At 45.3% G+C, this 18261-nt stretch overlaps 1 protein-coding gene across 1 annotated transcript in view; it reads left to right on the forward strand.

The window, feature by feature from the left end:
• Elk3 (ETS transcription factor ELK3) overlaps positions 1 to 18261 on the forward strand; it is a 64415-nt gene that overhangs the window by 41724 nt on the left and 4430 nt on the right. The window contains exons 3-4 of the mRNA XM_076854968.2: positions 4327 to 5121; positions 14979 to 15101. Of these exons, the coding sequence (XP_076711083.2) occupies positions 4327 to 5121; positions 14979 to 15101 (918 nt within the window). The remainder of the gene's footprint in view (positions 1 to 4326; positions 5122 to 14978; positions 15102 to 18261) is intronic.

Raw genomic sequence — 18261 nt, forward strand, 5'->3', positions numbered from 1 at the left:
GGAGATTACGAGAGAGAGGCTGGTCCCATGCACATAAAGGAGGAGGCAGATGTGCGGCCCTCTCTCTCAAACCATGCTGAGAATCCCTTGGCCCAGCTGGACACACACCAGATTTGTCAGGTTGCTAGGCAACTAGAAGCAACAAACACTTGTGAGGCTGGGATCGAAGGGGTGAAAAGCAGACTTTTTCTAAATGTCTTCATCACTTAACATAATACGAACCCTACCCAGGCACTGTGGTGTCCTGGGCTAACTTGCATCACCCTCCGTCATGGCCAAACGCTCAGGAGTCAGAATGCCTGGGTGCCCTCTGTCTTCCCCACATGCTTGCTTGTAACCATGCATAATCTACACTTCTGGAGCCTTGGTGTGTTCATCCTTCAAATGGGCATAATAAGGTTCCAGTCTCCCGGAGGATTCAATGAGATGATGGGCATCAGGTTTTTCAAGCAGACCCTGGCAGATAATCTGTGCTTAGCAAGTGCTAGCTGTTATTATTGCTTATGCTGTGAGCTTAATCAGCAGACAGTCTTGGAAAGAAATTTCCCTTTGGAGACCTCAGAGGCCTTAAAACATACATGACCCATCCTCCCTACATTCCCAGGGTCTGCCCAGGAAGATAAGTAAAAAGAACCTATCAGCTGGGCGCAGTGGTGCATGCCTGTAATCCCAGAAGCTCAGGAGGCTGAGGCAGGAGGATCTCAAGTTCAAAGCCAGCCTCAGCAACAGTGAGGTGCTAAGCAACTCTGTAAGACTCTGTTTCTAAATAAAATACAAAATGGAGCTGGGGGTGAGGCTCAGTGGTTGAGTGCCCCTGAATTCAATCCCCAGTACTCCCCACCACCCGACCACCCCCTACAAAACATGGAAGCTATCGTTTTGGCTGCCAGGATGCACCCCCTCCACCCACCTTCTTTCTCATTCTCCAGCCGCAGGCATCCTCACTGATGTGGAAGGACTTCCCTACCAGCTGCTGTCGTGGGAGCAGGCATCCCTGGGGCTGCACTGAGCTCCCAGCCATGCTGGGCTGCACACCCCTGACCTGTATGGTCTGTTTGACCCTCCTGTCCTCCTGCCCTGGTCCACTTTCAGCCATCAGCCCCTGCAAAGGTTTTGGGAGCCAGATTGAATCCACCTCTTTCTTTGGTGTCCAGGAAGCGAGACCCACCCTGGTTGTTTCCAAAGGCCACACTTCCTCCTTTTGGCCAGTTTATTACATCGGCTCCATGCCCATCGCCACATGAACTTGCTCTTGAAACTTGCCCAGGTGACCTGCCCTCACCACAGAGCAGCAGCTACTGATACAGACCCTTCCCCATGTCTCCTTTCTTTATCTGCGGAGTCGGGATGAGCAGGTGGCAGCAGTCACCATCTAGCCGGAGAAGGTGCCCACTGCCTTTCATTGAAACGTGTAAAATTCTTTTGTGTTCTTTTTAAAAAACAACTTTATTGAGATATAATTCACATGCCATAAAATTCACTCATGTAAAGTGGCTTTGACTCAATCCAGAATTACACATCCATCACCAAAATCAGTTTTAGAACATCTTCATCACCCCAAACAGAAACTCCCATGCCCTTTAAGCCACAATCCTCCATTGCTTCATTCCCCTGGGTCCTAGGTAACCATGATCTACTTTGTGACTGTGTGGATTTTGCTATTCTGGCATTTAATTTAAACAGAATTGTAACATGTGGCCTTTATAATTACTTAGTACAATGAATTCTCATTCCTAAGCATGCATTGATACTTTTTTTGGCTGGGTAATATTCCATTGTCCGATATAGCATATCCATTGGTCAGTTGGAAGTCACATGGGATGTTTGTCAGGTCCTTTTTCTTGAATTTCTAACTTTTTTTGGTCCATACTGGGGGATTGAACCTAGGGTTGCTTTACCACTGAGCTACATCCCCAGCCCTTTTGAGATAAGTTCTCATTAAGTTGTCAAGATTCTTGCTGAGTTGCTGAGGCTAGTCTCAAACTTGCAATCCTTCTGACCCAGCCTCTATCACTGGGATGACAGGTGTGCACCACCACGCTCAGCTGCCTACCATTTTTTGACAAGGAGAGACTTTTTAAAATCAATCTTATCGCAGCCCTTAATTATCTCTTGGTTTGCTCATGAATATAATCCTTCCTCAGACCTTATGTTCTGAGCCTGTAAGAAAATGAAAGTGTTTTTTTTTTGAACATTATATTTGCCAAAAGAAAAAACTCAGAACGTATGGTTTCTCTTTTGCTTTCTTCTGTATAATTATTTAGGCTCAAAAACCTCAGTTTAGATGAGGGTTCAAACTGGCTGAGGAAAAAATAGAGTGTTTCCCTAGAGAGGAAAATATTATGAGTAAACCAAAAAAATACCCCAGAATTCTTGCAGAGGAAGCACCCAGGCCTGCACGCTTACTTTCTAATAGGAACCAATACTGGGTCAGGTGGGGTCTGTGACGCCCTTAATCTCTTCCCGCTGGGAACTGGTGTCCCCTGGCACATTCTCTCGCCAGCTGCTGCTGTCCCCTGCAGAGCTGCCAGCCAGGCCCAGGTGGAACTTCTCAGTTCCCCAGTTCTCTGAAGGTGTGCCAGTGTGAGTGTGGGAATGAGGTCACCTGGAGCGGTGGGATGGCGTGGTGTAGGTAGCAGGCCAGGGCCCAGGAGGCCGGGACTGTGCAGCTGGGAATCCAGTCTAATATGTCCCTTGGCAAGGACAAATTCCCTGAGTGCCGGGGCTGGGCAAGGCCTCCCCAGACTCAAGTGAGTGGGATTTCCTGTCCCTCTCTTAGTTACCTTTCTTGAAAATCTCCTTGGCGTGACACTATGCACCTTTTCCTGTTTCACTTAAGGGAGCAAAAGGCAGATCGGATGCCATATGTAGCAAGAGAACAGCAAAACCCCAACATGCCTATATCTAGAACCCAACCATGTTTGCAAAAGAAACAAACTTCATTCAATCTCCTCTCTCCTGGGGGGTTCTTTGATGCTCTCCCTCCACATTTGTATGGAAATGTGAAAAGGCTCAGGCTTTAGAACCAGTAGATCTTGGTGGTTTGGGACAGATGACTCCCGTCTCCAAGCTTGTGATGTCTTGGAGGTGGAAGCATGATACCTCTTGCTTTCCAAGAAGGTCGGCCTGGGGACCCTGAGAGGTGGCCTGCACAAGGGATGACTGGAGCAGCAAGGCACTCAGTAGCAGCTGTTTCTACGGCTCTTTTTCTCCAGATGATTTTATTTTTCCTGAAACTAGTACCCAAGTTGCAGGAGGAACAGTTTACAAAGAAACATTCAGAGTCCTTTCCTTAAAGAATGGTGCTAGCTGTTGGTGCTAGAGGGGCGCCATCTTTGTCTCCCCTGAGCATTGGGATCCCGGTAGTCAAACACAGAGTGGGGCACACAGCAAGCTCTTTGGTAGATAAATGTGAAATATGGAAGGCTCTGCAGGGAATCTATCTATCGATTTCATAAATCTCCAACACAGTACAGCCTTTACTAGCTCTCAACTTTTGCAGCAATTGTTATTTTTTTGTTTACATTTTAATGTTTGAGGGTTCCTACATTGAAGAGCCTGAAGCAGATACAAGGAACTTAGAACACTATATGAATGTCACAGATGTCTAAGTAGGTGATTGGTTTTTCCTCCAGTGGCAACAGTGGCTCTGTGACTTGAGAAAGCATGGCAGCATTTGGTGATGTCTTTCCTTACTTACTGCTTTGCAGTTTGCAGGGTGCTTCCCCATTACTGTCTCACCCCCTTCTCTTGACTTCTGGTAAGACAGTACCACATCATGGTTCTGCAAAGGCTGCCTTACCACCCATCTGCTGGGTGGCTGTGCAGTTATTTAAGTGGGTTAAGCTTATCTCCTGTTTTTTCATTCATTTATTTTTCTCAGTGCTGGGATGGCACCCAGGGCCTCATATATGCTAGTCAAGCACTCTACCACGGAGGCACCTCCCCGGCCCTCCTAACTTTTAAAATGGGAATACTAACGTCTTCCTCCTAGGATTGCTTTTCATACTGCATGAGATCAGGTATGAACAATCCCAGCCACATAGTAATTACCTACTAAATAGCAACTGTTACTGTATCATTGGGAATAATCATCCTCACTTTCCAGACCAGGAGACCACAAATGGCAGTTTGCTGAAGTTGGCAGAATGGGAAAGCAAGTCTGGTCCTTTGGCCTCTGACTTCTCCTCCCCCTCCTCTTTAGCCAGCATGTGCTCATCAGGGATATTTGGGGGCATCTTCTGGCAACATTGGCCATGACAGTGTGCCCCTTATGTGGCGTCTCGGGTACACTCACGTTTTCAATGTCTACTCTTGTATTTGCAGAATATCATCAAGAAGGTGATTGGGCAGAAGTTTGTGTACAAGTTCGTCTCTTTCCCAGAGATCCTCAAAATGGATCCTCACGCGGTGGAGATCAGCAGGGAGAGCCTTTTGCTGCAGGACAGTGACTGCAAGGTGCCTCATGAGGGCCGCGAGGCCCACAAACACGGCTTGTCCGCCCTCAAAAGCACGAGCCGCAATGAATACATCCACTCAGGCCTGTACTCGTCCTTCACCATTAATTCCCTGCAGAACCCTCCCGAGGCCTTCAAGGCCATCAAGACAGAGAAGCTGGAGGAGCCGCCTGAGGACAGTCCCCCTGTGGAAGAAGTCAGGACTGTGATCAGGTTTGTGACCAACAAAACCGAGAAGCACATCACCAGGCCGGTGGTGTCCCTGCCCTCCACGCCCGAGGCTGCTGCGGCGTCCGCCTTCCTGGCCTCGTCCGTCTCAGCCAAGATCTCCTCTTTAATGTTGCCAAATGCCGCCAGCATCTCCTCGGCCTCACCCTCCTCTTCTCGGTCCCCATCCCTGTCCCCCAACTCACCGCTCCCTTCTGAACACAGAAGCCTCTTCCTGGAGGCTGCCTGCCATGACTCGGATTCCCTGGAGCCCTTGAACCTGTCGTCAGGCTCCAAGACCAAGTCTCCATCTCTTCCCCCAAAGGGCAAAAAGCCCAAAGGCTTGGAAATCTCTGCGCCCCCTCTGGTGCTCTCCGGCACCGACCTCGGCTCCATCGCTCTCAACAGCCCAGCCCTGCCCTCGGGATCCCTCACCCCAGCCTTCTTCACTGCACAGGTAAGAGCTTCCTGTGCTCCTGACCACACCCAGACTCACTGCTGAGCAAATGGAAGAAGAGCAGGCAAAGCTACTTCCTTCCACCCTTCAGGAGATTCTCCCAGAAATGGTGTAAACGGGAAGGGAAGGTACTTTTCCATCCTCAGACTGAGGTCCACCTACGAGAGAAGGTTTGGTATGTTGACAACAGAGGGATGCTTGATTGGGTTCTTGTTTTTAGTGGTCTAAAGGGACCAATAGGTGGAACAAGCACCCTGGCCGTCAAGGCAGACGTAAGGAATGATTTCCCATGGAAAACTGAGGGGACACATTTACACTTCAGGAGCATTTGGGCCTGGGGGCACTCAGTAGCCATTTTTCCCTGTTAACAAGAAAGTTCATGTTCATGGATACCATCATCGCATTTGTGAGTGTGAAGCTCCGTGCTCACGTTGGTCTCTAATAAGAAACTCAAGGTCCACCCTGAGCAGGAGGTTGATTCTTGGAAGTGTTGGAAAGAGGAGCGCACAGCGGGGTGCAGACGTCCTTCCTGGTTGCAGTTAACCTGGGAGAAGGCAGCCCTTTTTTTTCAAAGAAAACATCCAGCAGCTGTCTGGTCCAGCTGCTAGCTGCTGACAAACTGTTTCTGCTTCCCCTTGAACATGGACACAGTTTAGTGGATGAGGTTAAGAGTACCAGTTTGGGGGTCACCAATCCTGGATCCCCATGGATTCAATTCCTGGCATCCCAGCTTCCTAGGAGTGGGACCTTACGTGATTTTTCTCTTAAGTGAAATGGATACTGTGAGGACGAGCTGATGGTGGCGGTGCTTGGTGAGCTAGCTCCCGCTACCTGGGGGATGTACTATCCTGGAGCTCTGTGGCTCCCGATGGGGATGTGTGGGAGGTGAGCAGGAACTCCTGCTGTGCCCTGTCATTGTCAACAGGGTTGTCCTTGGTAGCAGCAGCTGCGGGTGTGGAGCTCTCAGAGTCGCCTGTGTCCCTAGCAGCCATGGTGTAGACCCCACTGCCTAGCTGAGGTGAGTGGACAGTGGTGACTCCTCTTGTCCAGCATCCCTCAGCTAGTAGGTAGGAGTGAATGTGTGCCCTGAGGTAAAATGTTCTCTCCTGTCCCACCTGGAGAAAGCCAAATGTCGTCCCTTGTTGTGGCCATCTATGGGAGTCTGCAGGGCAGCTTGAAAGCCCCGCCTGGCTTCCACAGCTTTCCTCCTAACTCAAGCTTCCAAGAGCTGGAAATACTTGTACTGCCATGACATGAGGGTCCCTGCCTCACTGGCAGACTGGAAGGAGTGCTCCCAAACCCGGCCTTCTCTAACCAAGTGAGACTGCCTGGTGGGAAAGCCTGCTGCCTAATGGCTCAGAGCAGTGGCTCCCATGGTAGCTCAGGGAAGGAGCTCGGGAAGGAGCCAGGTGGACCCTCCAACCAACTCTTTCCCTTGCCTTTAAGATTGCAGCTATGAGGGTGGGAGGGGTCTAAGGCCTGGGCGAGGCGAACAATTTCAGTGTCTTGTTCTCTTAGCCTGAACTATCATGCCAGCCCTGTCTGAGGAAGTCAGCTGAGCCTCACCCTGGGGTTTTGGACTTGCATGCTGTGAACTTGGAGGTGGCTCCCCTCAGTGGGGCTGAGGGTGGTATAGCTGGACTAGGGAGAGGAGGGAGAGAGGGATCTCAAGGGTGCATGCACATTAATGGGAACAATGCAGTTTCAAGGGACAGTACTCACTGGCATGGCCCAAAGCACGGAGGAGAGAGTGTGAAAGGCAGGCTGCCATGGAGGACCCATGCAGTGGCAGCTGGGAGCAAACACTCCGCAGGCACGAACTGTGAGGGTGGGGCCACGAACCTTGAGTTAGTGCCAGGAGGTTCAGAAATGGGATCAGGGCTTCCTGAAGGATGGAAGCAAAGGGTGGGAGAGCGGAAGCTGGGCCCAGGCTGAGGGCGGGCCTCCAGATCCCAGGGAAGGTGAGGTAGTGTTGGAAACCAGGTAGAACTAAAGGAGTCACCCGCTGCTTGCGGGGAAGGAGAGTAGTAGTGGAGCCTCTGGACCCAAATCCCTCTTTGAAATTCACTGAGGCAGTCATGTGGCATCCAAAGCTGAAATCCGAGCCTGCTCCCCCTGTGATTACCTGAGATCCAACAGGATGTTCATGAGGTTTTACTTAGACTTGATGTGCTTGGGCCCTTTAGAATTAGGGCAGGCTTGAACTCAATGTAAGTCCTGGGTCCTAAGAGAAGCCCTCCCCGACACACTGCTCACTGGGGTACCCCAGAAACTCACCCTGCTGCCTTTAGCTCATCCTTCAGAACCAGTAGGGCAGAGCTTGGCATCCTGCATCTCACTGGGCCTGGGCCTGAGGTCTGTTCTCCCATGGCTTCCTTGCAACCTTAGCAACCATCACAGACACTGACTCCTTTCCTCTGGGGTATGCTGGGTGTAGTCTGTGAGCAGGTGGCATCTGGTAACCTGTGGGAACCTCCTATAAACTTTTCCCAAGAGTTAGTTTTAGAAGAAAGGTGTATTGTCATAACCTGGTACCCTACAAATGTAATAACTTGATACCCTACAAGGTTGGTCATTTCTAGCTACAAACATGGCAGGAAGAAGGGTGGAGGACCCTGGGCTTGACTGTGGCATGTGGTAACAGTTCTCTCCAGGAAACTTAATGGAACCTCATGCTCCGTGGAGGCCCAAATACAGATGTGAAACTGGGATCCACCACACAGTGTGTGTAAAAAAAATCAGCCTCATTCTGTTGCTCCCCCAACCACTGCTTGCATCAGAAATATTTGGCGCATCTGCTGGGAGCTGTACAGAGTGCAGCTGAGATGACTCTTGGATTTGAGTTTATAAAGAAGATTCTTAATGTAGATAGGACTGTCAGCCAAAGCCCCTCAAACATGGGACTAACCAGAGACTGGAAAACTTAAAAGCCAACTAGGTACCAAGGAGTGATGACCTTAGAGCTCAGCTGCCAAGGTCACAGTTGAGAATTGCTGAAAAGCAAGGCTGATGTGTCTGTTGGCACAGGCTACTGAAACTGAGATGGGGGACGAGCCAGGACGTGAAGCCTTCCTGGTCCCTGGCCAGGCACCATGGTAGCCGGAGAGGTGCCAGCTGGAACTTGTGATTGTCTTTTGTATCATCTCTCCCTCTTCCTACTGTCTGCTTTCTGTGCAGTTTCTCCCACATCATATCTTAACAAGGTGAAGTTAACTCAGAACCTGAGGCTGGCACATTTTATTTCCCCTCATGTATGCCAAGACCTGTGTTAACATCACTTGTGCTATGTAAGATGCTGAACTCAGATATGTGCAGGCACTGGGAATGCATTTACCATTAAGGTCTGAATATGCATACCCCAGGATGTTTTATAAGCAGTGGCCCAGGATTAGCACTGATGGAGTGGAGACAGCCTAGTGAGGTCCAAAATGCTAAAACTCCCTTCCTTGGTTACTGGCTGGTGAAACGGCTGTGAGCCAAAGTCAGAAAGTGAGAATTTGGAGCAGCAAAGATGTGGGTGGTGAGCAGTAGTCAGAGAAAAGGGCAGCCTGTCCCTGGGTAGGGACCTTCCTTCCCTAGCCTATGGATCTGGGTGTGGCTTCTCATTTTACTATCTCTTTTGCCACTGCTATTAAAAGGAAAAAGTTTGTTTTTCCCCTCCCCAGGGGAATATAACTTTCTTCTTCGTCTACAACACTTCCTATTGGTCATTCCTATGGGCGGAGGATGTTCTTGCAGGAAGGAGCTCTGTGCAGTGGGGGTGTCACTCCAGGAGGTGGTTCTTGGTTTTCTCCAGTTCTGAGTTGCCCAGATAGATCATGGCAACCTTTTTTTTTTTCCTTAATATTTATTTTTTAGTTGTAGCTGGACACAATACCTTTATTTTATTTATTTTTATGTGGTGATGAGGATCGAACCCAGGGCCTCACATGTGCTAGGCCAGCACTCTACCACTGAGCCACAACCCCAGCCCCTCATGGCAACCTTTTATTGAGTTGCTTTTTTTCTTTTTTAATCCCAAGGTGGCAGTCATGGACTCTCTTGTCATCTAAGTTTAATAAGATTGGAGATGTTTGTACAATCTGCTCAACAGACATCTTGATTCTGTTTTTTTTTTTACCCTGGGCTCTGCCTCCTCTCCCCCTCCTTGCCTTTTCTGTTCATCCTTCATAATTCTACTGCCTTGTCCCCAGTTTTTCTTCTAACACTTTCTATGTCTACTCTACACCCATATGAGATTCTCCATTTTGTCCCCTTTTCCTTAAGATTAGTGCTACACAAACTTTTGTGGGAAGTTTGGATAAAAGTTCTTAAAACCATGTCTTAATCTGAATCAAGACTACTGTAGGGGTTTCTAGAGATTCATAGTCACCTTTGAGATTTTGTTTTTTAATCCCAAGGTGGCAGTCATGGATTCTCTCGGCATCTGTGTTACGTATAAGATTAGAGATGTTTGTACAGCTGCTCAGTAGACTTTTTTTTTTCCTTCAGTTTTCCTAAAGCCTGTATGACTTACTAGTTTCCTGTAAATTCTTGTTTAGCAGCTCATCCATATCCTCTTTAGTTGACCAAGTTAACAGATGCCTACCATTTTTTAAATTTTTTTTTTTTTTAGTTGCAGATGGACACAATACCTTTATTTTGTTTATTTTCTTATGTGGTGCTGAGGATCAAACCCAGTGTGTCACACATGTTAGGCGACCGCTCTACCACTGAGCCACAACCCCAGCCCCCCAGATGCCTACCATTTTTAATTAATTTTGGAGATAATCACTGAACCTCTAGGCCCTTTAGCTACCTAGGGATACAGAAGATAGATAGACACAGGCCTATTCTCAGTAGCTTATTGTCCAACAGGTAAAGAATATGGGGCAGTATATAATTTAGGGTGGTGTAAATTTATGGAGGACCCTTAAAACTGAAGAATTCAGACTTGACAGGAAATGAGTTTAAAGGGAAACAAAAATTCCTTATGAGAACTGATCAACAAATAATTATTGAGTGTTCATTTTTTGCAAGACATAGAAAAGACACCAGAAGTACAAGTGTTTTTTATGACCTTAGAACCTATCCATAACAACGAGACACTTACACATAAGATAAAATGTGACAAGAATCAGATACACCCATGCAGGGAAGAACCTCAGCTGAATTCAACAAGTATGAACTGAGCACCTATCATGTATAAGCTGCTGTGCTTATAGCTGGGTATAAAAACATGGATAAATAGTCCCTGGTAGGTGCCCATAACTTAGCTCAAGTAACTTAATATAGCATCTCATATGCAATACAGAAAGATACTGAGGCATTCAAGGAATACTAAGAAGGTGGCATTAACTTTGCTGGAGGAAGGGAGGAAGGACTTCATGAAGGGGGTGCAATTGCACAGGGGCTGGGTGTCGAAGAATCAAGAGGAATTGTCCTGGCAGTTGGGGTGAGGAGAGCATTATGGGCAAGGAACAGCTAGAGGCAAGACACACTGGGGAGGTACAGTGGCTCAGTAAGACCGGAGGATAAATCAGAAGGGAAGGGGAGTGCAGGAGATAAGTCAGTAGCCAATATTGAAGGGACACGAGTCCATACCGTTTTAGAAATCACCCTGATGGCATGGATTGGGAAGGAGGAGGCCGGATCCAATCAGGTTGCTATCATATTATTTAGGTAAAAGGCTGTCAGGATGAAAGGCTATGAACAGTGGGACAGGGTCAGAGGAGGTGGATCTGAGAGACTCAAGGAATGCCATCAACCGGACATGGGGACCAACTTGGGGGTGAGAGCAAGCCGGAAATTGAGTATGAAGAGGGTGAGGGCCAGTGTAAGCTTATGCATAAAGAGCTAAGAGTTCAGTTGGGGCCATATTGAGTTTGAGGAGGCCACAGGACATTTGGGTAGAAATATCCAGCTGCAGCTGGAGCAAAGGAGAGTTTGGGGCTGAAGAGAAGGTAGGGAGTCATCGACATGTGAGGGAAGGTCAAATCATGGAAATGGATACTGTCACTCTTGGAGAGGGTCTGCAGTCCAGGGAACTAGGGGCTGGGTGGTCAGGGAAGTTGTGGGATGACTTTGGGTTAGAAGTCTGTGGCTCTCTGAGTGTGTTAGAGGAGCTCAGGATACATCAAGCAAAGCGACGCTCACCTAGGGAAGTTAGGAAGTACCCAAACCAGGTTAAGGGGGAACCTAAGGAACTGAAGCTAAGGAGGCTCTTTTTTTTTCCTCCCTGAAATTGTGACTTTTGAAGGAATAAGCTGTTTTAAGGTAATAGTTTGGTGGCAGTGTGTAGAACCAATGGGGAAGTGGGACCTGAGGCAGGTGGACTGGGTTAGGTAGCTGTGGTAGGATGCCTTCTGTAAAGTGCCAGGGGCCTGAATGCAGAAGGAATGGAATGAGGGGCTCCCCAGGAGTATGAATTCTAGAAGGCTCCAGAGGCCACAGTATTATGCATCTTGGCACCGGGGACCTGGGGTGGTGGACAGAGCCCTGAGTATAGCAACCTTGTTGCTGGCTCCTGATACATACTTACCCTCTCAGCCAGTGTTCATGGAGGGGATAAATGGTATGGCTGACAGAAAATGATGAGTTTTAAGAAGCACTGGATGTGGAAAGAAGATGAGTTCATGTTTAACAAGGGCATTGCAAATGGAGGTGACAGTGATGAGTGAGGGCACAGGATGGGACACACCCAGAGTTGCAGATGGCTTCAGCCTATCAAATATTGAGGGTCTGAGTACTACAGGAGAAATAACAATGAGCAAATACCTTTTAAGAACTACAGAAAGTGGTAGCAGAAAGACATGCAAATTACCATAAGGCAGAACATGCTAAATGTTAAGGAAAAAAATTGGTTACACAGTGTTCTAAAGATACAAAGGGAGAGAAAGCCCATCTGGTTGAGGGAAGATGAGGAAAGTCTCCTTTGAGGAGGTGGCATTTTGATGGGCAAAGGGAGGGAAGAGTAGAAAAGGGCACTGGAGGGCATGATTCAGGCAAAGGGCTGTGAGCAAGGGCCCAGGGTGGGCAAGTCTGGACAAGGCCAACTCACCTTGTTTTGGAGAATATGTGGGCTTTTTAGTTGACTCAGTATTAACTAGAAGAATTGAGTGGAGAAGATGAAAAATGAGATCTGGTAGCAGGGTCCTTCCCCTTGTAAATGAATGCCCAGTCGCTTCCTTTGCTGGCAGCCTCCAGGATCAGGAGCTCCCTGTGGCCACTTGTTAAAATAAAGGCATTCCAGGCAGAGGAAGAGAAAGCAGGGGTTTTGCCTGTGGCTACTTTCTTTACCACCTTCCCTCGGTCAGCCTTGCCTGCCTGGCTCCACAAACATACAGAGAGAGATTATAAAAGCTCACACTGTTCCAGAGATAACTCGGAACAGGATTCATAGGACCTTTCCTTTAAAAAATAACCAAACAAACAGCTCTCTAAGGCCACACGGTCTTTAGGGAGAACAGGGATGTGTGGGAGAGGAGTGGGTGATGTCATTTCACCATGTTTATTTGCATACATTATAGAAGGCATTTCAAACATATTAAACAAGGCAGGGGATTCTGATGTATGTATCCCTTGGAAACCAATGTCCAAACACTTTACATCCAGACAGTTATGGATGCCAATTTTAGATTATGGAAATCTAAATTCGAAATCTTTTTTAAAAAATATTTTTAGTTGTCGATGGACACAAAACCTTCATTTTATTTATTTTTATGTGGTGCTGAGGATTGAATCCAGTGCCTCACACAGGCTAGGCAAGTGCTCTACCAACTAACCACAACCCTGGCCCTCTAAATTCTAAATCTTAAGTATCACCTAGAGGATTGAAAACAATAGGTGTGTATTTCTGGTCTTGTTTGAGAGAAAGGTTCTGTGGTTTTAAAAACTTGTCTTTGTTTTTTGTTTTGGTACCAGGCATTGAACCCAGGAGCACTTTACCACTGAGCTTCATCCCTTACTCATTATTATTATTATTATTATTGTGACAGAGTCTCACTAAATTGTTTAGGGCCCTGCTAAATTTCAGAGACTGGCTTTGAACTTGCAGTCCTCCTACTTTAGCTTCCAGGGTTGCCAAGATGACAGGCATGTGTGACACCCTGCCAGGCTGAAGAATGTCTTTATTTTTAGACTTTGAGAAGCCTTCACTGATGAATAAACCAGGAGGCCCCAAACACTCTGGTTATTAAAAGTTAATATAACATGCTGTGGTTGGAACATGGCTCTGAAGTAACATGCAAATATCAGTTCTCTGGTCACCTGAGCCTGGGGATTTGAGCTGAAAGCACGGCTGACTCAGTTTTGTCCATCTGTTTCAGAGCATTGAGTACTTCTCAATATACAGTTGAGAATTTCACCCATAAATAGATGACATACATTTAGTAAGGCAGACTTTTAATTACTGATTCATTTATTCATTCAAACACTAAACACTGGGTGTGACTGTAGTCTCTAAAACTTATTTAACATTCCTGGGTGCCAGGAACATACTAAGGGCTTGTGTGGATTATCCTATTTAATCTTCCCAGCAACCCTGTAATGTAGCTAATTTTTATTCTCCCCATTTTACAGATATGGAAATTGAGGCACAAAGGTTAGGTAGCTTGCCTGAGGTTTCTTAGCTGGTAAGTATGGTTCTGAGATTGGAACCCAGGCAGAGCTCATGCTGAGCTGTTAATTCTCAACAGTTAGGCCAGATGGTCCTGGCATACTTGCAAAATTGCCTTGACTAAAACAAATGAAGAGCTTATTCAAAACATGTATTTATCCTAGTAACCTCATAGGTCATTGAATATGTAGGAAATGCCAGAGTCAAATAATTTGGTATAAACTTGTTTACCTTTCAGCACTTCATAGTTTGAAGACCTTTAGATATTTGTCTCTATTCCACTGAACAGAGCAGACCTTTCAATTCAGGTTTAAGCCCAAATGCTCTTGATAATTAATGAAGCTGCTGAGGCCAATTCTAGGGAAAAATAAGATGTTAGCATCCAGTATGATGCAGTCTGAAATGCTGGCGCCTTTGCTATGGTTCTCACACAAAGCACCGTATTGACACCACAGATCCACAGAGGGACTTCTAGTCACCAGAGGTGCAAAACCACCCTGGGCTGGGGAGTTTGCCTCTGCTGAGAATAAAAGCCCTGCAGATTCACCAGCCAGGGAAGGCTGTTTCTTGTCCTCTTTCTGGTTTGTGGGCCAGGACTCCTGCTGCCTGTGTGAAAGCAAATGCCAGCATGGCATTCTCTTTAAGAGTTTTGGGTCTGCATCCAACCTGACAAGAATTGCCCCCATACACCCCTCACCATTGTCAGGGTAATGAATTCTCACCAATCCCACTTCCAGAGTAAAATCTGGAAAACCCAGCTGAGAGCTTGTTAAGAAGCTGCAGTAGGGTATTTTAACAGCAGAATCTATTAAAGGGCTGGTCGATAATGCAAGGTATGAAGAAATAATTTTAAAATGTGTATGTGTGTTTGTGACCTAAGTAGAGTTTCCATTGTAAAAAAACAATTCAATAAAAAATCAAGCCCCTTCCTGGGGTCCTATTTTGCCTGTATACTAAATTTTCTTTAATTTAGGAGAGGAGCAAGTTGAAAAGACCTTTTGGACAAAAGTTGCTACAAACTTTTGAGTTTTCCACCAGAATGTCAATACCTCTTTTCCTCTATAAATTGCTAATGAAATAAGCATTGAAGAAAATTTAAACTGTTCACCGCCTTGCAGAAATAAACTTGCCTAGCTTTCTCAAGATGGCGAGGTTTGCTTCTTGGCCATGGGAGTGAACCTAACCACTGTGCTGCTCTGTTGATCACAGCTAGAGTCAGGTGAACCTCTATCAAGAACTGACTATCTGTTTTACTTCCCAGACACCAAATGGATTGCTTCTGACCCCGAGTCCACTGCTCTCCAGCATACATTTCTGGAGCAGCCTTAGTCCAGTCGCTCCACTGAGTCCTGCCAGGCTGCAAGGGCCAAATACGCTGTTCCAGGTGAGCATTTGGAACTGAACTTTTAAACAGAATTTCTAAGGGATATCCTTTCTCTCAATCCTGCAGAGGCTTAAGATGGTGGTTTCTGCCTAACATTTGGTTAATATGTTCAGTTGTAAGGGTGTTCACAGGGACAGGGCTGCATACCCTTAGAGGCAGACATTTTTCTTGAAGCAGAAATGGTGTATGTAGGTCAGCTGTCCATAAATGCAACAATTAGTTCTTTAAGTGTTTTGCAAATTTTAATTTTGACTATGAAAACTGTAAATTTTTTAGGAAAGTATAAAATTCAAGAAAAAAATTTAATAAAAGACCTCAAAGTGATAATCCAGTTACTCAATGTACCGATTTACTTGAAATAAACTGAAAACTAAAAATAGCAAGCAGTTTCTCCTTACTGGGGAAGAAAAGTTACCTGAATACTTCTGAATCATAATCAAGTTCTTCTTATTCTGTTATTAAAAAAAAAAAAGTATCCAGGGCATTGGGTTAAAAAAACGACTTAGTTGCTTTATCTTGTAGAACTCTCTGGATTCAGAAAACATATTAGTCACTTACATGCTAGAATCTTGCAGTAGTATCACTATCATGTGGATATTAGTGATTTTTTTCTTTGATATTTACCCACTCAAGTTGTTATTGTATATGTGCATATAGGTAGGACAGATCCTAGGGACAGGAATGAAGCAGGGATAAACACAGTGCAAACTCCCTCTACCTAATTCCAGCCTTGTCTCATCCACACTGCATCCTGTGTTCCCAGTGTGGTTCGTGGCAAACTAGTTTGCAGGTCTCTCATTCCCACTGCATTTAGCACTTAGCATTTTGCCTGTTAATCTGGCAAACTTCAGTAGACTGTGTGCCATCAAGACTGAACTATATCCTGTTCCCTATGGTGTCTCCCAGCATCTAGCATGTTGCTTGGTTTACAAATGATGTCAATAATTATCAGTGACTGTCTAAATGAAAAGATGCTAAAAAACTCATAAAGAAATGTCAACAAAAGGTAAGTGTTAAAATGATCAAGTCTCTATATCTTTTGAGTTGGTCATTTTGCTTGTCAAAATTAATATATGCCAAGTACCTTCTCTGTGTCAGAAGCATAATGTACAAGATGAGTTTTAGGGTCTCACTGGAAGAATGGTGAGCTAAAGAGAGCCACCACGCCCACTCAGCCCTTTTTATTTTGAGATAGGGTCTTATTAAGTTGCTGAGGCTGGCCTCGAACTTGTGATCCTCTTGCCTCAGCCCTGAGTTACTGGGATTACAACCAAGTCCCACTGCATCTGGCTTAGTTAATGCGTTTAACGGCTACTTGTCTATGAGTTCCAATTTTAATTTCACCAAATAGACCAGTTTTTTTCTCTTGGTGTCATTCAAAAGGCAGCCCCGAAAAAACACATTCCAGTTTGAATGGGATGGGTTATATGGCCTTGGGCCCTCTGTTTTTGGTTGGATCCATGAAACTAAGGGAAAACAATTTTGTACTTTTAAAAATATTATTCTTCAAATGAAAAGAGTAGTTGAATGTAGCAATTTTAAAAATGGTAAACAAAACATGGTAAGAGGAAGATTTTCTGAAACTAGATATTACAAATGATAAATTTTCAGCATTCAGATTAAGTCTCTTTTAAACTAATGAAAATCATCTCTTTTCAAAATAACAAACCTCTTTCATGTACGCTATTAATGTATTGGCAAAGAAAAAAAAAAAACAGACTCAGCCTACAACAAACTCAAGTGATGCTGGAAGGTTTCCTGTTGTGATTTTTGCAAAGGTAGGCTAGAATCCTGATAGCTGGCAGAGCTGAGGAGTTTCTGCACACGATCATTCTATACACTCACTGTTAATTCATGTACAATCATTAGAGCAGATATTAAATAATTTCAAAGGAGAAGAAAAGGCACTAGCCATTTTGGAAGAGGTATGCTTCTAACTTAGAAATACTTCAGTAAAGAGACAAGATGCCAAAGACACTGTGCTAAGTGTTGAATGTCAAGGATGCAGATTTACAAATAAAGTGAAATGTCTTTCAGTTGGATAGTTTGGCATTTTGAACTTACTTTTCTGTTCTACTCCAACTTTTCAAACAGATTTGTATAAATTTAAATGTACCCAGTAGGTACGGATACATGTTGAAACCAGGTGGAGCTAGTTAAAATTTTCATTCGAGACTGTGTGCTGAAATTTTTTGTTCAATAAATCTAACCCAGTAAATATTTGCAACGTTCTGCAGCAGGGGCTGAAAGAGCTATACAATGTACGAATAACAGGAAAGTAAACAAACAAAGTGCTGCAGGGACTGAGGGACTGAGTTGTTCTTTGCATCCAGGGACTGGACAGACTCTGAGGAAGAAGTGCTGCCTGAGCTGAGTTGGGAGAAGGGACACGATTTTATGGAAAGTATTCTCAGGAGGAGACCCGATGATAGATGAGGTCTGAAAAGAAGGTGTGGGCTTCAATAGTTCCACCTTTTTAATCCATTGTTACAGTTAGGTATGATATCCATGTGAAGGAAGAATTCAAGAGAAAGTGGAAAGATCAGGAAGATAGGAGAAAATTATTCTCTACTTCAAATACTAAAGGGACAGTCATCTTTTAGAACAGAACGGTGGACGTAGGAATCAATTTGGAAGACATTTCAGAGGCAAGATTGAGAAGACCTTGAGTTTGGTTTTAGGAGTAAGTAGATAGTAAATATGAGGAAGAGGAAAATGATTAAGTGATAACAAGATTGAAAATCTTTAATAATAACAGCTAACATGTATTGAGGGCTTACTGTGTGTCAGACATTCTGGGCCACTCTTCATGGCTTCTCATTTAATGCTATCAGTAGTTCTATTTTAAAGATGAGAAAACTAAGGCACAGAGACATTGCTCAGTTTACCCAAGATCACACACTGACAAGTAGCAGAACCCTGGTCCAAATTTAGTTTGTATCCCTAACCACTACTCTCACTAACTTAGAGCACCAGAGAAGAACAGCTTTCTTGGAAAAGCAGCATTGGCTGGGGACATCTAAAATGGAAATGGTCATCAAATCCAACTATGGCAGACAGAAGTTTGGTATATGCTGCAACTTAAAAAGGACAGTGATCCCTCCCCACTCCCACAACATATATCCTGTTCTCAGTCAGGACCTGGTCTGCCTTTCTATCA

The sequence above is a fragment of the Callospermophilus lateralis genome, chromosome 4 (genome assembly GCF_048772815.1).
Source record: "Callospermophilus lateralis isolate mCalLat2 chromosome 4, mCalLat2.hap1, whole genome shotgun sequence".
Classification (NCBI taxonomy): domain Eukaryota; kingdom Metazoa; phylum Chordata; class Mammalia; order Rodentia; family Sciuridae; genus Callospermophilus; species Callospermophilus lateralis.